General features: G+C 35.1%; 2 protein-coding genes across 2 annotated transcripts; both read left to right on the forward strand.

Moving 5' to 3' along the window:
* The first annotated feature begins 2,223 nt into the window (after positions 1 to 2,223).
* Positions 2,224 to 10,737, forward strand: LOC122313849 (vacuolar protein sorting-associated protein 26A). Its single transcript, XM_043129124.1, has 12 exons — positions 2,224 to 2,462; positions 3,047 to 3,096; positions 3,211 to 3,285; positions 4,177 to 4,251; positions 4,656 to 4,728; positions 7,134 to 7,178; positions 7,375 to 7,486; positions 8,439 to 8,505; positions 9,028 to 9,072; positions 9,346 to 9,401; positions 9,781 to 9,956; positions 10,253 to 10,737. Exons 2-12 carry the CDS (start codon positions 3,094 to 3,096, stop codon positions 10,432 to 10,434), a joined length of 909 nt encoding a protein of 302 aa, XP_042985058.1. The 5' UTR covers positions 2,224 to 2,462; positions 3,047 to 3,093; the 3' UTR covers positions 10,435 to 10,737.
* Positions 10,738 to 15,888: 5,151 nt separating this feature from the next.
* LOC122313658 (molybdate-anion transporter-like) lies at positions 15,889 to 22,270 on the forward strand. Its single transcript, XM_043128834.1, has 8 exons — positions 15,889 to 16,247; positions 17,688 to 17,832; positions 17,928 to 18,096; positions 19,619 to 19,889; positions 20,535 to 20,800; positions 20,879 to 21,094; positions 21,510 to 21,612; positions 21,856 to 22,270. Exons 1-8 carry the CDS (start codon positions 16,097 to 16,099, stop codon positions 21,912 to 21,914), a joined length of 1,380 nt encoding a protein of 459 aa, XP_042984768.1. The 5' UTR covers positions 15,889 to 16,096; the 3' UTR covers positions 21,915 to 22,270.
* Positions 22,271 to 23,540: the final 1,270 nt, after the last annotated feature.

Here is a 23,540-nt window from a genome sequence, read left to right on the forward strand (position 1 = left end):
GGCTTTTCAAGCCATGCTGGGCCCACATTATAGGTCCACATTGTTATCTGTATTAGATGTTAGCTTTATTTGAAGTTTCATTCTTATGTAAGTGGACTAATTTGTTTCTTTTCTTTGTACTATGATTTGACCCTTAGTGTGTCATAATTCCATTTGGAATCTCTCACATTTAGGGCACCTAAGAACTCTCGTTTTTCATCATATGGAATATTATAGGGAGTTCTCTTTTTTCTCTCATCTTCTTTCACAGGCTCTCACCCTTGAAGTGAGAATACTATCATTGTTCTTATATTTACAACAATGGATCTATTACAATTTCACCCCCAAATGATCCGTGGATGTAGCTTTTATGCAAAACCACACAAATCTGTGTGTGTCTCTCTTTTTATTTATATTTTATGCATCTATTTATTGTTTATTCTTATGGATGAATGTTCAAGCACTGTATCAATGTCCAAGCCACCATTGTGGATTTTTTTATTATATCATCGCGGCCCAAATCACCTCTGTAAGCTGGAAATGACATTTTCCTCCCTTTTCAATTTATTGTGCAAATTTATGCATTAACACTAAATTTATTTATATGAAATCTTTTGATTGATTTAGCACTTGTCATTAGGGTTGTACATAAAAGTCGCTCGTCTTGCCCGGATCAAAATCCCAACCCATCCCAACCAAAATACCTAACCCATTTCAACACGATTCAAAATAGAAAATTACTGAATCTTTTCTGGATTTAATCGGTTCAGGTCGGTTATTAGTTGATACCCGAACTGCACTTCATCATCTTCTTAGACGGTTAATCAGGTTTCAACCTCAGAAAGAGAGAAAGAGAGCAAAAAGAATATAGAAGGGCATGGACAAAAAAGGTGTAGTAAAAGCCAAGACACATGAAAATGTTCCCTTCGAAATCCACTGGCTTTGTCTCTTGGTTACTTTAAAAAACTTGAATTGTATGTATATCTTCCTTATCTTTATGTTTGAAGGAAATTTAGGAGAAGAAAACAAGTAGTCAACACAGATTGGAGCTGCATCTTTTTCTTGCAGACACTGAGCAAGAAAGTCCCCAAATAGGAAAAGGAGAAAAGGCATGCTCAAAGAAAAGGAATGGAAAGGAAAATGGATTAGCACAAAAGATTAAGGATTTAGAGATGATGGAGGTGTATTGAGACAATGAAAGTGAGTCCTCCATTGATAAAAGTAGCTGTCCATGATTTCTTTTCCTTAAAATATTAAAATCTTGATGGGCTAGATTTGACAATTATAAGAAATTCTTGGAAAAAATAGTTTTACCATTTTTTTCAATTTGGCATCGAGACTTGATTCAAATTTCAGTCTCCCTCGTAACTATAGCTTGGCTGTCATCTAATTGCACGATTACCCAGTAGTAATAATATCCCAATAGACCATCACTGCAATCTTACCCAACTTTCAATGTTTTTGGTTTCAACGAGGACTATTTTTATCTGTTACTCCACACGTATATATCTTCTTTTCATCTTTATATTCCATGTCTTGCTCCAAACTGCAGGATTAGACACGGAAGAAGACTAGAAGTGGTTAAATGGTAGCAATGCATGCATGTAGGCGAAATTAATATAAAAGCATGGTCTCAACTCTCCAAGCAACAGAACTGGCAATACCAAATCAAAGCAGAGAGAGCAAGAGTTAAACTCACAAGGTACACAATGGAAGCCATGCTTGAATTGATTGGATCGATCCACTACATGTTGGAGAAAATATATCCCAAGCAAGTTAATTGGTGGAGAAGACAACATCGGTAACATGTGTACGTAGAAGAAGTACCGTTACCAAAATTTGCGACGGTGAATGGGAATAGCCGGAGAGGTAGGCATCAGAGAACATGAAAGAGAAAAGAGCTTTAATGATGAGGATGAGACTGGCTGGAGAGGCATGCAATCATCGGAGAAGAAAAGGCTTCAGAGCTAACTTGGAAAATAAATCATGAGAGATAGATTTTTATGTTTATCGCTAACCTAAAAAATGGGAATCCGTTAATACCGTTTTTTTTTTTAAAGTACTTTAGGGTCGGACAATCGGGTAATAGGTCCAGTTCAAAATTGTGTTCTCAGAAGCTATTTTCGTGTCGGGTTGCCCCGCCAGCTTGGGGGGATACTTAGGTTGGGTCGGGCCAAGTGAACAGTCCTACTCGTCATGATACTGCCGTGAGAAGGTTAGAGAGGGCAACCGTATGTCAAATTCTCAATTTTGTACATCCTAGCAGTCACGTGCCTCTCAGGTGCTTGCTAGCGTAATGGTCGCCTGGGGACGACGACTACCCCCGGTAGTGTTCTTCGTCCCCATTTCCTCAACTGTCAAAACTCACGTCGATCAACGGCTCTCGCACTCTCTCCCTGCGAGTCTACAATCCCCAATTTCCCACGCTAGGGTTCTCACCGCTACCGTCTATTCGGGGATTTTCTCGTACCCAAACTCACAAGGTATGGAGTCGAATTCTAAATCTCCACGCTGAATCCGACATACATATTATTTGATTTGCCAATCGATCCTTAATTCGATTGTTTCTTGAGCTTTAATTTCATGCTCATTTAAGTTTTTCGGCTCATATTTGATCCATTGATTGTTGCATCTAGTTCTAGGTTTCTCAAAGATAAAACGCATGTGATTAAGCGCTTATTATGTTAATGTCCTTTGAGGGTTTTGAAATTTGAAGAATCTGATTATGCACTATAAATTGGGAATTGGGTGTGATCACGCACTGACGTACACAGACGAACACTTGAATTTTGTTCCTTTTTTTAGGAGGCGCAGGATTTGAATAATTTGGTTTGGTAATTGTTTCCGCTTAATTTGAGCTTTGCTTATTTAATATAGTTCTGAGCATGTAAACTATATGCTTTGTGATAGATGCATAGGTTCATATACATGCATTGATTATGAGCTTAAAACGTGTATACTCGGCATATGGGTTTCTGTTTTAGCTGCCTGGATTTTGGCCATTTTGCATGTTTAGCTACGGTAGTTGATGTGTTCTTCAGTTGAAATCTTGTACTGAATTTTTCAGGTACATAGGATAAAGCTTTTAAAGTGCCAGATTTGATTGTGATCAGCATGGTGAGTTTGCATGACCAGCTTAAGATACCGATGATTATATTTGCATTATGTCTGATGCAATGCCTGGCTGATGTCAACAACAAAATTTTTTTTTTGACAATGTTGTTTACCCAGAATTACCTAATTGGAGCTTTCAAGCCATCATGTAACATCTCAATCACATTTTCTGATGGAAAAACACGCAAGCAGGTACCTTATCAATTTTCATTATGTACAGTATTATACTTTTATTAAATAAGTTTGGATTCATTTAAGGATGTAAAAAAATCTGGGCAAGAAAAGGAAATTTCTTGATGTTTCCATTAAGTAATTTTTTAACCCCTAGGGGTTGGCTCAAGTGGTAAGGACCTTGGTTCTTTCTGTTATGACCCCTCCTAGTCTAAAGTTTGAACCCTTGGGTGCAAACTATTTCTAGGGGCCATGTCCCAATGGTGGAAAACCAATATTTTACGTAATTTGTGTGGTGGGAACATTTTAAAACAGTCCAGGGTTTCAATGGGCCATTGCCATAGATTTCAATGGCCTAAATGTACATGATTTCCTTTTGTCCTATTTAGCGAACTAGATAGGTGTTATCTCTTGTATACCTCCTTGTGTACTTGGGCTATGCCTATTCTTATTAATACCATCGTTTACTTATCAAAAAATAAATAAATTGGGTAAAAAGCATGTTGCATTGCACGGTCTCCGGGATTCTTCTTCATAAAAAAAATTGAAGAATTGGTTTATTATCGGTCTTGTTAAGGCACAACATGAAGCGTATACGAAATGGGTAACAAGGACATATGGACTATTTTTCATTCTCATTGTGTTCTTGTTGAAGAACTTAGTAACAATGCTTATAATATACGATTGATGTGAATTTTAAGTCCTTTGACTGCAGATGTCTGCTATTGAAGAACTTATTCATGGGAGTATTTATTAGGAAAATCGCTAATGACTAACGAATTAGGGGCTGTACTCCAGTTTTTTTTTTTTTTCCCCGAGGAGGAAGAGAATTTTACATCTGTCAAAATTGTTTTGGTTATGGTCTTACAGTCTTACTAATGTTTTTCTTTTCCTTTTTATGTGCTTAAATAGGTCCCGCTAAAGAAAGAAAATGGTCACACAGTCATGGTTCCACTTTTCCAAAGTCAAGAAAACATTGCTGGGAAGGTAAATGATTGATAGAATATTTCTGAGTCTCAGGTTCTGCTTGGCCACTGAGATTTCTCATATGAGAATTTTGAGTTTTAAGATTAAATATTAAAATATTATATTTTAATATTATTATTGTATTGGGATTTGAAAAGGTTAAGAAAAAGTTAAATTGTTTATTATATTTTGTATAGGGATTTGAGAAAATTGTAATGATGAGATGAGAATTTTATGTTTGAGATAAAAAATCTAAACATCCAAACCGAACCTCAGTAATATTTCTTGGTTTTTATGTATTATAATGCAAACTGACAATATGTAGGAAATGGTTAAAAACGCAAGATCTTTAAAAGCATTATTTTGAAATTACTCTCTCTTCTATTTTTTTATGAATTTATAAATGATTTTGTGGTCTTTTGCAGATTTCGATAGAACCACTTCAAGGGAAAAAAGTTGATCACAATGGGGTGAAAGTCGAGCTCCTTGGCCAGATAGGTCTGTTTTTGTTTCAATGCAGTACAATATCAATGATTTATGAAGGATGTATTGTGAGAGAGTCGTGGTAGAGCATTTCTCCTTTTGGGGAAAATAAAAAGTAGTCCTTGGGTTGTGGCCCTTCTAAAATATAGTAATTGGGTTTCAAGTTTTCGTCCAAAACCCTAACAAAGAAGTTGCCACCTAAGCAAATTAGTGACTTGGCATCCCGTGTTGCATGCAACATGTAGATCCACATGTGACTGGCCACATACCAATGAAAACATATAAATAACATAGCAAAGCTAAACAATTTGTTAAAAACGTACCTATAAAAAAAAAACAATTTGTTAAAAACAGAAAAGAATACAAACATAAAAATGAAAAAAAATAAAAAAAATCAAAAGTGGGCAAAAAAATCTTTAAAGCAAAAAAATAAATGAGTAATGCTACTCTTCATCCAATCACACATGATGATGTGTCACATTTCAAGTTGCTTCTTCAATCAACTACTTAAATGATAACCATTTAAAATCTGTCACATTACTGAGTGTGACTGAGGATGATAAAAACTAGGATGGAGGAGTATTACTAAAAACAAAGAACAAAATAATACAAAAATTCAAAAAAAGACACATAAATTGTGCAATTATGTTGTATGAAATTCATTATTTGAAAATACTCTAATACCGATTGTCCCTGCTTTGGCTAATCTAAATGCAGATGAGCACGAAATGATTTTGATTAGCCATGGATTTGGCCTAGGAATAGGACAGAGAATTAAACTTTGATTGTTATGTCTTGATGGTGATAATATGTGATGCTTCAAAAGGATTTATCCTCCATGTAAACAACAAAAGATGACATAAATCAGGTTGGTATATATGGAAAACAAAAGCAAAGTCAATTGAAAGATAAAAGCTTAAAAGCAATTCACTAGTTCTTATGCAATTGGCAAGGCATGGATCTTTGAACAATTTAACACGGTACACTTTCTAGTACCAAAAGAAATGGTCATCAAATTTCCTTGACACTTCCAATATATACTACAGGAAAGGGCTTCATAGATGGCAAAACACAGGATTTCATATGCCCTTTTCTGCTTTGAATGGAGTTATCTTAGTATAATTGTAGCTTGATTCTCTTATCAAAAAAAAAAATTTTGTAGCCTGATTCTTGCCTGTCCTGGCCATTGAATCCGTTTATTTGGAATCATGAATTTTTCTATAAAAAATGTGCGATGTGTTTTGAGGGAGTGAACGCATACTTGTTTGGACTTGTGCATCATATCTTAAAAAATAAAAAACACCGAAATAATATTTAAAAAAAAATGTCATCTAAATTAAAAAGAAAATATCTATTGAACAAATTTCAATTTAAAATGAGTAACTTATTATTTTTTTTATGGGTTATATTTTTGTTTAAAGAAAGTCATTTTTTGAGACCTACATAGGCGTTTTAGAAGTTTGTTCTTTAGATTGAAAACGTTTTTAGAAGTTTTTCTAGTTTTTAAATTCAAATTAAATCTTAAAAAAATCGAAAGTATTCTTAGAAGTTTAAATTCAAATTAAATCCTAAAAATGATATTCATTTTAAATTCAAATATGTTTTTTAGATTTTTTTTTAAAATTTAAAATATGACGTATACGTGTAAAATATTTATTGGTGTTGACCAGAGAATTCTAACAATTGATTAACAGAATTTTGAGAGAAGTATTGATTTGATCAAAGTTGAAAGTATAAGGAATAAAAAATTCAAAATTAAAACTTAAGGACTAATCTATCTTAGAGCAAACCACTTGGAATATTTTAATATTTAACAAGAAGTACTTCAGCCTACAAAGGAATTTCACAAAAGTCAGCTCACAAATTGATGTGGCTTGATGTAGTACTTTAGATTGTAAAGTTACTTTTATTGTTAAATACATCTAATGTATCACATGAAGTCACATAAGTTTGTGAGTTTACTTTTATTTATCAAAAAAAAAAAAAAGTTTGTGAGTTTACTTTTATGAAATCTCTTTGTGGTTGTAGTAGCACTTCTCATATTTAATGCTTCATTTTATTTCTTCCAAACAGTGGCAAAGCTTATGCTATGGCACCGCACACATAATTAGAAACATCATTTAGTTAGAGTCAACCGTTCTACAAATAAGCACTCTAGGAAGTGGTAACTTATCAATGATCTGAAGGGCTGATACCATCTGCTTTAATAAATATGATGTGGTATTATAGTTGGTTTAGCTTTGATAGATTCCGGTCATGGGCAATGAAGGAAGCATATATGCTACTAACCTGTTCATATTTTAGTCTTATTGTTCTTCTGATCCCTTTATAATTAGCTTCTGGTGGAAAGCACTTTCTAGTACTATTTTTCATTCTTGTTGTTAGGATGAATCTTAAATGAAATCTTATTTTGCTCGCAGAGATGTACTTTGATAGAGGCAACTTCTATGACTTTACTTCCCTTGGTGAGTGTACTTCTAGTTCTTTTGTGATTAGCTTTGATTATAAGCTGTCAATATTGCCACTTCTGTTTTATTTATCGTTTCTAATTAACATATTTTTTTTTAATTTGTTTTATGCCATCACTTATCTTTCTATGTTTGAAATATGTTTTAAGGTATCAATTTGATTGATTGTAGTTTTTACTGATCTTGTTTCCAGTTCGTGAACTGGATGTTCCTGGAGATATATATGAGAAGAAAACCTATCCATTTGAGTTTTCCACTGTTGAAATGCCATATGAGACATACAATGGGGTGAATGTGAGGCTTAGGTAAGTATTTATCATATTGTCAGCTTTAAATGCTGACCAGCATATTCATACTTTCTCTTGGTATCTCTGTTGTGGTTGTTGCTTTTATCTTCGATCCCTCTTGTTGCTTTAAAGATGATCTGAGTACTTGGAAATGTTGAGTAAGATGGTCACTGCTAATGCGTGCATTTTATGCCTAGGCTCCTAAATGTGGTCACCTACTCTATTACTGTTGAATAATGCATTAGGGTAGGATACCTTCCCCCTACCCTTTCTTATGAGCTGATCAAATGCTGCAGCATCCTTTTACTTGTGTGTTTAATTGTCTATTAACAGAAAAAATGATATTGTACATGGAAATGTTGAGTAAGATAATGACTTCTCATGCATAACAGCATGAGAAGTCATTATCTCTCTTTCCATCCATTTGTAGCTTTGCTTCAGCTCTATTTCTGGCCTTGTGTATCTTTGCTTGCTTCCTTCTGAGATATCCTGATATTAAACACTTTTTTATATGCCTTATATTTAATGGACTATTGTATCTTTTAAATGCCTTCTACACGAGGAGAGATATTCAATTGTATTAATGGTAATAATTAGTTGAGAATCGTGAATGCCTTCTACATTTAGTGGTAATCATGAAAATGATGTTGAGAACATGTGAGTTGTGGATCAGAGCTTGCTCTTGAATAATATCTTCTGACTTTAATTGTTTCATTTTTGAAGGATGAATTATAGTGCTTATCATTTCAGTGCCTTTGGCTGTCCCAAATTTAGTTACCTTTTCGGTTATCTTTTGCTGATCTGTATCTAACTGAATGATATGATTTTTTTTTTTTTTAATTGAAGGATATGATTAAGTACATGTTAGCATGCTGAAGTAGATTGTTCTTTGATTATTGATGACAATGTTAAAGGTGGACATAATGTTAGCAGTGAAAAGTGAAAACATTTCGGAATCTTCTCTTTCCAGGTATGTCCTGAAAGTCACAATCAGTCGTGGTTACGCTGGTAGCATTATGGAATACCAGGATTTTGTGGTGATTCTCTCTCTCTCTCTCTCTCTCTCTCTCTCTCTCTCTCTCTCTCTCTCTCTCTCTCTCTCTCTGTTGTGTATGCATTAGTTGCTAAAAAAAGTTACCTTAACTGTTGTGAATTGCTAAAAAACCAGCGTTGCTATTAATGCTTATTCTTTTTCCAGCGTACCTTCTATATTCAGAACGGGCTTTGCTACATACAGTCGCCAGATGCAGTCGGCGTGCAGTCGGCTGTACGGAATGAATAAAAAAAATTATAAAAAAATTTTTTTATATTCAAGGGGACCTACATGAATTATAAAAAGTTATAAAAATAATTTTTTTTTTCATGTAGGTTCCGTATTAATTTTTTTTTACAGCCGACTGCACGCCGACTGCATCTGCCGACTGCAAAAAGTATTTCTCATTCAGAACTTTTCACTAATGTTACGAAAATACTGTATAAGTTCTTATCCATTGCTATTTTTATTTCGCTACTACTTCCTTCATTTCAGGTATATATTGACGTCTTTATTTTGGCATCAGGTTCGCAATTACTCCCCACCACCAGCAGTTAACAATAGCATCAAGGTGAGTGCAGTGATATATGATTTATTAGGTTACCTTTTTGTATGTCTACCGTTGTCTTAACTTGCTTTGTAAGGACCCTGAATTATGCTTTGCAGTCATTGACATATGCAAAGAGGATTTTTTAAAATACATGGCGTGTTTATAGAGAAAATTCTTGCTTCCAGTTATCCATTGGGTTGCATATCATTTTGAGTTTATGTTGCATTTGTCTGATTCACTATGTAGCAATTAATGTGACTTTGGTTTCTCATAATTCTTTTATGGTGTGTGCAGATGGAAGTTGGAATTGAAGATTGCCTGCACATTGAGTTTGAGTATAACAAAAGCAAGTATGTCTAACATATAGGATAACTGGTTACTTTTCAGTCAGTGTTGAAGATTGCCTGACCCGGACTGTTGTTAAATCTAGCTTAATCTGGGTGCATAGGGTGGTTCCATTTGTAGATAGTTAGATGGCAGTCAGTAATCTATCACTTTCTTTTTCTTTTCAATTTTTTTTTTTTTCTATTAGGGGTTGGGGGTATGGGGACTCAATCTCAGGACATCTCTGATGAGAGAGGGGCAAATGCTATTAGGCTACGAGGCCGTTGACATAATCTATTGCTTTCTAGTCTAGATATTCAGGAGTACAGAGCAAATTTAATATTATAATGAAGTATAAGTTGAGGGGGTGCATCTTTGTCAATGATTTGCTGTTAAAATATACAGGTATCACCTGAAAGATGTTATAATAGGCAAGATATATTTTCTTCTTGTAAGAATCAAGATAAAAAATATGGATCTAGAGATCAGGCGGCGAGAATCTACAGGATCAGGGGCCAATACCCATGTGGAGACAGAGACACTTGCTAAATTTGAGTTGATGGATGGTGCTCCGGTTAGAGGTATGCTCAGAATTCTTCTGCCGTTTTTCATACTCCAACCAGTATAACACCAACAAAAAACAACTGGGAGAGGTTTACATGGACAAAGAGAACAACCATGCTTATATACACAATGAACAAACGTGGTTTATGCCAAAGATAAAATTTGACCAAATCTGATAAGCTTATGGGGATCATCAGGTCAAGTGTAACTAATATAATTAATTATTTTCTGGCTTTACGACTTTACAAATGACAGTTATTTTATTTGATTGCTATTACTAAAATGGCTGAGGATCATGTGCTTGATTTTACAGGTGAATCAATTCCAATCAGGCTGTTCCTTAGCCCTTATGAACTGACACCGACACATCGGAACATCAATAACAAATTTAGTGTGAAGTATTATTTGAATCTTGTTCTAGTCGATGAAGAGGACCGACGGTACTTTAAGCAGCAGGAAATCACAATATATAGGCTTCAGGAAACATCTTCCTGATTACTTCTCACAGGGTTTGGGCATTCGATCCCACTTGAAAGGGAAAAGAAAATTAATTTGCATCGCAGACGCCTTGTAAAGCCTTTTAGGTTTCATTTTGCCAGTCGGAGAATTTTGTTTCTATAAAGAATTAGAATGGCTTGCACTCTTGCCAAGTGACAGCTTAGCACCACATTGTCGCAAATTATGTACATGAGCCATGCTGGGGCGGGGAAAGATCTCTGGTCGTTGTTATGATACAATGAACAATCATCTGAAACCAGCTGTTGTGACTTACTTTTGCATTGTTTGATCATTTCAGCATCTTCTGTGTTATTTTCTTTGTTGCTTTTTATTTTGTATTTCATTTCAGAGACGCCTTTTCTTCGGGATGCAATAATTACTATTTACTCCTTATGGTTTTCTTCGATCTGATTTATGAAGTTGTTTGGGATGTGGTGGTAGACCCATCTGGAAAATACTGTATTGATATGTTATCAGCAATTCTGTTCATAATTTGTAGACCTCTCTTTCCATTATGCCTTGGGGGTTAACCTCTGTTACTGAAAAGAGTCCTACATTTGCATTTTGTGGCATCTTCTCTCGAGAGCATCTTTTGCTGGAAATCTTTGGTTATGCTTATGGATTACCATTGACTCTGGTTTCTAATTTTATTAGTTCTCAGCTTCTAAGAACATTTGATGCCAATGATATGTTTTCCGCATTAGAGCCCTTTGATATGACAAAAACCCAAAGAGATGTCAGAAGAGAATACTCACACCTGAAGTATGGTATCCCTGTTTTGAGTAAAAAAAGCTCTCTTAATGGTGTAAAACCATCGATCCTAATATCGATAATGATTTAAAACATTGTAGCCATGATCCACCAGAAACTTTTTGATTATCAACCAATTTCTACCGGATAATGATTGATTTTCTTAGCTCTCCTCCAATAGTGGCTTTGGATTTATCAATATTTCTAGATAATTATCATTTAGGGTGCCCTACCACTAAACTTTTAAGTAATGGGGTTAGATAGGAAAGTTAAAATACCACTAGAGGTGGGGTTTTTATTCAATCGAAGTTAAGGCTAGGTCGCTTGTCACTGGTTTTATACTAATTTATTGGCAACAACACCCTATACGCACATTCTGGTGCAAAAGGACAGATGTCTTCTACTGTAACATTTCCTACTTGAACAAAAACAAAAGCCTCCACCAGTATGATCACAAACTCATCTGGGACAAAAACAGGATCAATGACGATCTAGAAATAATTTTACCTTCACATTTGGGACAAAACTATGAGCTATTCTGGAAGCGCCATCTGATTGCTCAACTCTTCTGAAACTGTTGGCAGTTCCTTTTTGAAGCATGTGTAGAGGACCCCCCCCCCCCCCCCCCCCCCCCCCCCCCCCCTTTTCTAAGTGGAAAACATTGGAATAACCATTGTGGACAAGCAAGTAGGCCGCTATCAGTGATCTGTATGAAAGTAGCATGAGTAAACATTGAACATGGCGGCAAGACTACTTTTGAAAGCCATGCTTTGCTTGACAGGTTAACATTATTTGATGTTTGTTGGATTTGGATCGCCTACATATAGCTATACAATCCTCAAGTTCCTCTTGTCTTATATATATTCATGTTGCCCTACATCTGAATGCCATAACATAATATGCTTAAACCTCTCTATTCAAGATGAAATATAAATGTTCCAAAAGAAAGCCACTAGATGGGCATTACTACTGTTGCTTTAATAAGCCACTGTATCTATTTATTTTGAAATTTGGACTATAATTTAATGCTAAAAGTTATCAAGGTGGAACAAAGCCTGAAGGAAAGGAAATACAGAAAGAAACTACACAAATTGATGGATTGGAACCACCTTGACTGTCGACCTTCCTAAGATTTTGGGATGGTTTCATTGTACCCTCAGAGGCTACTATTATCTTTGCATCTTTATCCAGTTTTGACTCCATACCTGTAAGCATACCACACATTATGTTACTTCTAAAACTCTGACAGTCTAAATCAATGCAACGATATAGAAGCATGATTAGGTTACTATGTCATACTTTGAACGAACTCTGGATCCTATTCTGCACCAGAGAAGATACTAAAAAATGCAAATGCAGCACATCTGGCAATGTTCCATGCTCTCCATCCTTTATCAGCCTATATATTTTCACATTAATAGCACTTGCTAGATGAGCCTAGCCCCAAAAGCATTATCATAGTACTGTTATTTTAGCTAATGCATGATCGTAATGCTTTAGTACAGAAAGCAAGAGAACATTATAATAGCATCATATTTATTACTCATTTTGGAGTGAAAGAATAAGAAGCGAAGAATGCATTGTCGGTAAGGGCAGTGGCTCAGTTGAGAAAGTTATAAAGTCTATCCTTTTCTCATAGCAATTACTCGAGTCTCGAGTCCTTTAGTTGGGAACCAAGTCACCGTATCTTGGTCAGTAAAAATATTGGTGACTTGGAATTTATTTTTGATATATTTGTGTCCTTTGACCAAGATGTGTTTTCTTTAGGTTTTGGAATTGTGGAATCAATACTTCATGTTCAGTTTGTATGTGTCAAAGAGAAGGAGAGACGGAGCGGTACTTTTTGTTGTTGTAAAAACTCCCTCTTAATCTACCATTCTTCTTCAGCTGATACCTCCATGAAGAGTAAAAAGGAATGATAATCAGTGTCAATTTAGGGGATAAACATATCAAAACAGTTATACCTCTACCAATTTCAGTGACCAGTTCGTCTTGAAAATACCATGGAGATTCGTATTAATTAAACTTAGCCTATAAAAGATGCATGTACATATTGATTTTGCAGGTCTAGTGGCTGCACTTTGGATTCTCAGGACTCCTGGTACAGTCTGAGATGGCAATCTTTGCCTCGGAATCTGAACCGGCAGGGACCATGATCATCATTAGTTGTTTTGGTGGGCAAGGAACAGATATTAGGATGTAAAGATAATGAAGATGAATGCAGGGTAACCGAAGTCATAGCAGCCATTCTTGAAAGCTTCTACTGTAATTTTCAAACTTGGGAGTTAAAACAGTTTATAATTGCATCATTTAAACTACTATTGCTTATGCTTGAGGGTAGGTGAAAAATTATGGGTAGTTTGGATATTTAGTTTTGTGACAATCTGGACTTGTGATGGATATTTTGAAGTGTATCTTCCAATTGGTTTTCTTCCAACCCCATCACTTTGTTTTGTAGCAGGACTCTTCAAATACCCCTTCATCGACATCCGAATTGGCTGCAATTGGTCTTTGAGCTCCATATTCTTCATCATGTTAAAGATAGTGCAATCTGCCTAAAGTTTTAAATCAAATCCCACTTGTTGTGTATTCACTTCAGTCTGTTAATCATTGATAAAGACTTTGCATGGATAGTGCTGTTGAAATTGAGACAAGTTTTTATGGTTCAAATGGCATTTCTTTTCTCTATAAAATACAAGGTGGATATTGAGATGAATTTGTACATCAAACTCCAAGGAATCTTCACCAAAGAACAAACTAATAAAGCAAGAACAGTAGGTTAGGACCAAGGAACATGGTGGCACCATGGCTGATGGCAGTTCAATAAAAGGCACGTCTTCTTGGTCAACATCAACCATGCAATTAATTATGTACATGCATACATTTGAGGCTGACCAGCATATGCATCAATCCCTTTCGTGCTGAAAAGTGGTATGAATTCATTTGGAGTAAGACTAGAAAAAGATAGAAAAGGAGTTTGGTAATTCTGTCTGAATTCATCTTAAATTTTATCAATTTCAGTCGCACATATTAAGCGGTGCATTTTATCATTTTCAGTACTTAGGATTCGTCTGCACATTTGGATTATCTCAAAATTTTGTGAATAATAGTAAAATAATTTGAGTTAAGATGTTTTATGAATTTTGAAAAATGTAAGAGAAAAAGTTAAATAAATATATTAGAAAAATGCTAGTGTTCCATGAATTTACCCCCTCATTTTGACTGCCCATGTATTTTATTTTATTTTACTTAATAATTAAGAAAGTGAATATTAGTATATTGGTGTAATTTTTATTTTTTAAAAATATTTCGATATATTTAAAAAATATAAAAAAAAAAAAATTAAAAAATGACATGGCACGCCCAGCAATGATCGCTGGGTGGCAGAATTGAGTAATATATTAAAAGGTGAAAATTTGTTTGAATGTATTTTGTTTTTAGGTTTATACAAATTATAATAATTAGATAAAAAAAAAAAAGTTATAAGAAATTTTGAGTATTTGCCAAAGGTATCTATCAACTGTTTTTCAAATCCATCATCCAACGGTTAATGTACTCTAAGAAGTGGGCCCTACGTCTCCAGGCGGTCAAGATCAAAGACGCGGCCTCGCCACTCGCCAGCACCGAGTTTGTTGAGGGGTTAAAACCGTGTCCTCTGCTCTTATCCTTCTGCGACGCCATCCACTCCGTTCCTGTAAGTCCCTTCCATCGGACGGTTGTCTATTTTTATTGAAATTTTAAAATCATAAATTCATGCATAGATTTCACTCCGAATTTCTTTTTTTTTTATTCAGATTAAAATCTCATTCACAAATTTTTTTTTAAAAAAAAATTCATTTTCTTCTCTTCACTTTGGTTTAATTCAGAAATTTAATCACTTTCAAATAAGATTTTGCTATTTATATTATGTTAAAAATCTCAATTACATACATCTAAATCTCTTAATTATTATCTCTTCTCTAATATAGTATTCATACTATCATTTTGATACCTTTTTTATCTTCAAATTGCCATTTCTTCTCTCTCTCCCTCTCTCATCAAATTAGCATATTCTATTTTAATGAATTAGATTTATATTTTTTTAATAAATTGTATTTTTTATCTTAAATTTTATCATTCTCAATTATATTATTAATGTGTCACGTTTGTTTTTTTTTTTTTTTTTTTTTTTTTTGTAATATAGAAGTAGAGAGTTCGAACCTGATTTTCCTCGCTTACAAACTATTACAATGTGTCACGTTTTTAATCAATTTTCATTAATGTGTTGGACTTATCAAACTATATAAATATATTCTATCATTGAGTACGATTAGAAATGATAAGATTTAAAATAGAGAGTAACATTGCTTACAGTTACAGACTAGTTAACATGAGCTATAGAAATATTAAATTAACGACTATTTTAATTGGTATCTTCTCATTATTTTATGATATTAAATTAAATAATTAAAAATTATTTATGATTATTTACATATATGTAATGTTGTAATTAAAAGATGACGGGATAATAATTATTAATTTTTTATTTTTATTATCTTGATTAATGATGTCAGCTGGCAAATGTGTGAAGTCAAGCTATGATGATGTGGAGAGTCCACAGGAGCAGGACAGGGTGTTGGCATCACAGCTCAGCTCAAATTATTCTTTAAAAAAAAAAAAAAAAGGGCTTAGTCAGATGTATCAATGTATGTACTAACAGTAATAACAACCAGAGTCAGTGGATTGCATCCTGCAAAAGATAAAAAAGAAAGAAAAAAACCCCCTAGTGTTCTTCTACCCATAGATTTTTTTTCTATATATAATCATTCTCTTTGCAGGTACCTCAACACCATCTCGGTTTTTGCAGAGAGGAGAGGAGGCATTACCCTCTCAGTTTGGTCATTGTTTTTGCAGAGAGTCAAAAGAGAAAATGGAGATTTTCTACTATTTGGTGTTTGGGGGATTGGGAGCTGTGGTGGCAGCAATAGAGCTGAGCAAAAACAACAAGGACCGAATCAACACCTCGCCTGCTTTCAATTCTTTCAAGAACAATTACCTTCTTGTTTACTCTCTCATGATGGGTACGTACGCTACCATTTTACATCCCCCCACCACATACCAAACCGACCCAGTTTCGTATATCGTATCCCACCTCTGGATCTTTACTTCTCTTCGGATCTTCCTATTTTCTTTCTTTAAATCCTCAATGTGTGCTTATATATATATTTCTGTACGTATGTGGGTCTTGTGAATTTAGATCTGATCTTATATCTTTGAATTAGGAATGCCTTATCTTTTTCCTGGGATCTTGATTTGTTTTCTGGATATGGTTGCATTGTTTTTCGTTGATTTTGGGTTTTTTTTAATTAGCATCTGGTAATTCTTTGCTTTTATTGCTTTTGAAGGCAAAAGTATTAGAAGAGAGGTGAAAGGGATGCTCTGATTTTGGATATTAGAAGTGGGAAAGTGTTTTGTTTCTTAACGGGTGCAAGTGACTTATTGATTGTGTATTGCTTTGATTTTGAAGTGGCTAAGACCAGTAGAACGGGTTTTATACGTCTGGTTGGTTTCTGAGGAACTTGAGGAAAGGAAAGAAATTAGTGCTGCGTGTTAATTGTTTCATTATCTCTTTCATTGTTTTGGTGGCAACTAAGAGGAGCATTGTTGTTTTCGGATGGAAAATCTTCGGCTTCTTTTGTTCCATCTGATCACAGGCATAGTGTCTAGTATGAAACTATGCAACGTCGGTCAGATCTAGTTGGTTTCTTGACCATGTTACTTTCTTTCTCCAGCAGATATATTCTATTTTTTTCATCCAAATGTAATTTTTTAGGTTTACTTCAATCACTCCAATGGATCCATTTTTATGACCCATTGAATCTGTGACTTTGTTGAACGAATTCCTTTAGCTAATTTAGGTCCTAGATATTGGGTTGTTCAGAGACACGTTGATCCATTAACAAGATACACGAAGTTGATGACAATCAACATTCAAAGATAAAACACCTCTAGACAAAAAATGATATTTAATATTGTATTTTAATTTCTAATTTTGTAGTCACATTCTGAATCTGTTTGAATTGTGAGAAGTAAATATATATATATATATATACATATATATTATATTTTTGAAGTACAAGGCTGCACTGGCCAAACGGAGGTTATGACAGCCAACTATTAAGATAAAAACAAAACCTAAAAAGTATAAATGTAGACAGCCAGTGATAGTTACAGAGTAAGCAATCTTAGGGAATGCCCTAATTCATACAAGGAGCCCTATTTCTATTGGTGCTTTCAGCTCTTCTAAAGCTGGTATGCCTGGGTCCTAATATCTGGAATAGCAGACTCCAATGGCTGTATCTTCACCATTTTTGAAATCAACGTGAATGATAATATGTTCTTACCTATAATTCTAAATATTTATTCTAGTTGAAGTTGGAAATGACAAAAGCTGTATATCTTGAAGTTACTAGTGATAGTTGTAATCATTTGTCTAATGATTGCTATTTGTGTGGCAATAGCTGGGGATTGGTTGCAGGGTCCTTATGTCTACTATCTCTATAGTCAGTATGGTTTTGGTAAAGGGGAGATTGGACAGCTTTTTATTGCTGGATTTGGGTCCTCAATGTTGTTTGGGACAATTGTTGGATCTCTGGCTGACAAACAGTAAGAGTTTCTCAGAACTTTGTTTGTGAATTCTTCGTGCTTTATTGATTGGATTTGTTTTCTCACCATATTTTGCCTTCACTAACTGAATGCAGGGGTCGAAAGAGAGCATGTGTGACATACTGCATAACATACATACTGAGCTGCATCACCAAGCATTCTCCTCATTACAAGGTTTTGATGTTGGGCCGTGTTTTGGGAGGTATAGCCACTTCTCTTCTATTCTCAGCTTTTGAGTCATGGCTTGTAGCAGAACACAACAAGGTGAGAGATTGTTTATTTATCCTTTCGCTATATTCTTGATTGTTAACTGACGTATCATTCTTAACTTAACGTTTTACTTAAAAAAAAAAAAAACTGACGTATTAACTCTCAAATGTATTATTTATATAAATCTTCATCTGGATAGTCCATGGGGACCTCCTAAATAATCTACAACAGGTACCTTGTGGCCATCGCAAGTCTCTTTATGCTTCATTATGATTGATAACCCAGGGGATGACCTGTGTAGTCAAAGCCTCAAGGTCTTATGGATGTCCAAAAGGCTTTTACAATATGTTACACGACCCGTTAACACGATTTGACACCCCTAACCATGCACAGAATAACACATTTTAATTTGCTATTATCTTTTTATACAAATTATTTCGATTTATTCCTCCTCCCTGCTTCAATTTATAATACATCTCAACTCAATATTGACATATTTTTTTGGGAGATTACACATGTCCCCTCAAATTAACACTCATTTTGCAATGCAACTATCAAACTACCAAAGTTGTTCTTTTAGTCTCCAAGTGCTGCCACTTTGACATTTGCACCCTCTTTTTAGATCCAGCTGTTAAGATCATGGCATGTTACCCATTTTTTATGTTCATCTTAACGAGGGGGGTGACTTGCATCTTATGGTTTGAATTAGGGGCATTGGTAGTTTGGCAGTCTTAATGTGAAAGAAATGATAGTTTGGAGGGGTAAAGTGAGGTTTTCCCTATACTGTTTATGCAACAATTGTTGCATCTCTTTTTGTTAAGGCTTTTATCTGGCCTGATGAGGTACTCAACATTGAATTCCCAAAAGAGGAAAATGAATATATAACTAATGAAAATTTGGACTATTTTTATGTAATTTGCAGAAGTAAATGTTTATGCTACTTATAATCTTGCCACAGAAAATTATTTAGCCTTCCATATGCCTTAAAATTGCTCTCTGTTCTAGAATGTTTCTTTTAAAGGAAAAAAGAGTAATGACACTATGTAGAATGAAAGAAAGAAACCATGAGAACTGGCTCGGTTTGGATTGAGAGGGGCTCTCAACCCATCTCATCTCATCTCAACTCACCTAAACATTACAAATTTCACAAATTCCCACACAAAATACAATAAACAATTCAACTTTTTCAAATCCCAAAACAATAATAATATTAAAAAATAATATTCTAACAATATTTTATTCGACTTTCATCTCAACGCACCATCCAAACCTAACCTTAGTGAAAGGTTGCTCTCTGTTCTAGAATGCCCTCAAGTTGCTTTCTATTATAGAATGTTCTTCTGGTTTTTGTATAATATTTAGTTATTTGGAAGCTCTTTCCGAATACGGCATTTTCAGTGTAAGCTCTTTTTGAATTTAAGGTGTGTGAAGAATATAGGAAAGAGTTAATCAGGTTTTCTACTTCGCCATCGTAAAAAACCAACTTCCAATATTATTACACTGGATATTGATGTCTTCAATGACCTTGATCTCTTCATCTTAATGTGTTGTGCCTTTTTCCCCTTATTCTGTGCAGAGGGGCTTTGAACAACAATGGTTGTCCATCACATTTTCAAAGGCAATATTTCTTGGAAATGGTCTGGTTGCCATTGTTGCTGGGTTGTTTGGTAATGTACTTGTTGATACATTGTCTCTTGGTCCTGTGGCACCCTTCGATGCTGCTTCGTGCTTTCTTGCCATTGGTATGGCCATCATTTTATCATCCTGGACAGAGAACTATGGTGATCCTTCTGAGAGCAAAGACTTGCTTACTCAATTCAGGGGTGCTGCTGTAGCCATTGCTTCTGGTAGAGTTCTAATTTTCACTATGCATTCATCTATTCTTTAAAATAACATCATAGCCTATGGATACTTAAACATACACCATCTATATTTCATATATGTAGTGCCTGCATTAGAATAGACTCATCTTCTGATGATTCCTCCCTGCAATTAACTATGCCATGAGTAAACTCTTGTTCGAAAGATCATTATACTTTGATTATTGAGATGGTCATGGATGCAGTAGCAAGGGTTCTGATCATTAATAAAATTAACAATGCCCATGTTTCTTTTTTCTTGGTCATTATTGAAATTTGGCAAGGGTTTTGGGCCTTTTTAAGCTATTAGCTTTTTTTTTTTTTTTTTAAATATTTATTCAGCATGTGAATGCATTTTATAAGTGCTTTCATGATATGCTTAATTTCTCTTGGATCTTGGATATTACGAATTACCTAAGTTTACTCCAAGTACATCTATTACAAGCTTTACTTTTTTTTTCCTAAATGAGGTTGATTTTGGTTTCTTTGCCTTGCTTTTTGTTTTGTCCTCAACATGCTTTGCTTGTTGTTCTGTGATCCTCATTAAATATTTATTTTCCTTGAACTTTATTTTCTTTTTGATGCTTCATTGTTTTTGTCCCCTCATTTATGATCACCTTTTGTGTCATTCAGATGAGAAAATTGCATTGCTTGGCGCGATACAGTCACTGTTTGAGGGTTCAATGTACACCTTTGTGTTTCTCTGGACTCCTGCTTTGAGCCCAAATGAAGAGGAAATCCCTCACGGTTTCATCTTTGCAACATTTATGTTGGCTTCAATGTTGGGAAGCTCCCTCGCATCTCGGTTGATGGCCAGATCATCACTTAGAGTAGAGAGCTACATGCAGATTGTTTTTACAGTCTCTGCCGCCTCTCTCCTGCTTCCTATTTTGACCAGTGTATGCTACATTACCATTATGTTTTCATGTTATTTTCTAATTCTTATGGAATTTCCTAACTTCAGTACTTTGGAACAGTTCCTGGTTGCTCCGTCCCAGGCGAAAGGTGGAAGCATCTCATTTTCAGGCTGTGTTCAACTTCTTGGTTTCTGTGCTTTTGAGGCTTGTGTAGGGATATTCTGGCCATCCATCATGAAAATGAGGTCCCAGTACATTCCTGAGGAGGCCAGGAGCACCATCATGAACTTCTTCCGCATTCCTCTCAATATTTTTGTGTGCATTGTGCTGTACAATGTATGTTGCATTCCAAAAAATACTTCAATATATTGCTTGAATTTGTGACTTTATTGGCTTGAGGATATTAGAATGTCTAGATAGCTGACACCTCAGCCCACCTGATTGTGGTATGTGCTGATCATCAGGCACCTTCAGTTAACATGGTGCAATTTAAATTCCTTCAAATTGAACCTCTGCCTCAGCTAGAGTAGCATTGCTGGTACCTGATACCCGCCTAGGCCAATATAGCCAAATCCAACCCATTTTGAGCCCTCCTCTTTGAGATATACTGCAGAAGCTTTGGGTATATTTAGAAAATCTCCAATGAACACACCTCTCCAGGCCAATGATAGAAGTAGCCTTTCTTTTTCTCCTCTTCCCTTACCGTTGCAGGGGTCTGACACTAACAAGTTCTTTTGGTTTGTCTTTGAAGGTTAATGCATTCCCCATCACAATTATGTTCGGTATGTGCTCAATATTCCTCTTTGTGGCATGCATCTTGCAGAGGCGGCTCCTGGTGATTGCTGAGAAGCCAAGTATACTCCTTGAACTATAATCTTGCAACTTAATTCAGGCTTATGTTGTATTGAGAAGAAAGGTGTAGGATATTAATTTTCAAATATTAGGCACATAAATAACAATATAACCATACTTATATATAATAATAATAATAAAAAAAAAAGCAATATAACCTGGATTATGACCCAAACTCTAAATATATGTACCAGTATCATCTGACACCCTGTGCTTATAGATGACCATGTTTGTATTTGTTACAGAGACAGAAGATTGGACAACATTGGAAAGGGTTACTGAGGCAGAGCCATTAAACATCTAAGTGATTTGAGGTGACAGACAATTAGGGATTCTTGGGAGGTCGAAAACCACCACCATTTTCATTCCACATACTGTTTGATTGATGAAGCATTCATTTTAATAGGGAAGGCTAATATTGTATAAGATAGTGATCTGCCAAGCAAAGGCAGAGGCGTGGGGGAAGGTTATGTAATCTCTGCGATTGTATTTTGGTTGTCATTAAATCATAGTGCATTAGTTACCTATTCAAGTATTCTTCTGGGGAGGAAAGATCTGCTCTTGTGAAGCACATTGAAAGTGCACTTGATGATTTTAATCTCTCTTTTAACTTGGACAATGTGTAGATGCATTTTATAACCAACTTTATGTCGGATGTCATTCTTTTTTGCTCTGTACGTGAAATTTTATTTGAGGTGGAGAGAGAGAAAATTGATATTGGATTCTTTGGAGAGTTGTATGAAAACAAGCTTCTGATATCAGATTAAATTTGGTTCTCTAAATATTCTGCCAACCATTTTGATTCCAGTGATTCCGAAATTATTAAGAGGCTGTTAATAAAGGGTGTGGCTCGGTTGAGAAACCTCACATTCCCTCCCATTTTGAACTGGAAGTAAGACATGTATCTGAAGTTTTTATACGAAGGCCAAAGATTTGCAAAGACAACCACCACTAAGAACTTGAGCTGAGTCCTCCCTCTCTTTCACGTCTCTGTCTCTCATCAATAGCTACAGGGCCACCATTTTTTTCAGCTTCTCATTTGTAGTCATCCCCTTTCCTCCATCCCCAATTAAAGATCACATCCCAAATGCACAAAGAACATCAAGTCTCAACCAAATTGTGAAACTCGGGTGGCAGACTGAGAGCTATGAGTAAACGGTAGAATTAACAGAAAGTCGTGGCCTTCACGGAGACTGAGCCATCTTCCGGGCAGATGATCTCTGTTGAGCAAACGGAGGTTCACAGCAACAGTAACTCCAAGCCAACCAAGATCAAACTTGTTACTGGAGGGGTGACTCCAGGAAAGTACTACGGAGGACCGACCGCTCTTCAACTCAAAAGCCAGCAAATATTTGGCATTGAAAATTCTATCAATAGATTCTATCCTTGTAATTTGCATGGTTTGATACTTACATTGTGAACATTATTTTGGTAGAATCCGATCAGCAAATCTTTTTTGCTTGTCTGTATTATTTTTAAAATTTAGATTTAGATTTGTATCAAAACCAAACAAGCTTTTAAGTTTTTTCAAATTCCTGAACTTAAAATCATGGTTAATTTAAATAAAATAAAATATTGTTATTATTGTTTGGATCGGAAGATGAGATGAGATAGTTTTAGATGAGAGATATAAAAGTTAAATAAAATATTGTTATTATTATTATGGAATTTGAAAAGGTTGAATTGGGATTTGAAAAAGTTAAATTGTTAATTATATTTTATGTGGAAATTTAGAAAAGTTGTAATAATAAGGTAAGGTGAGATCACCTCCCAATCCAAATCCAAGTTCATCTATATAAACGAAACCTTTATGAACTCTAATATTAATTCAGGAACTGCTACAAAGTTAAAACGCATTACATTACTGAACTTTGATTGACTTCACAGCTCATACCAAGGTAGCACACAGGAAAAGACGCAGCAAATTGAG

This window comes from Carya illinoinensis, chromosome 6, assembly GCF_018687715.1.
Source record: "Carya illinoinensis cultivar Pawnee chromosome 6, C.illinoinensisPawnee_v1, whole genome shotgun sequence".
Taxonomy (NCBI): domain Eukaryota; kingdom Viridiplantae; phylum Streptophyta; class Magnoliopsida; order Fagales; family Juglandaceae; genus Carya; species Carya illinoinensis.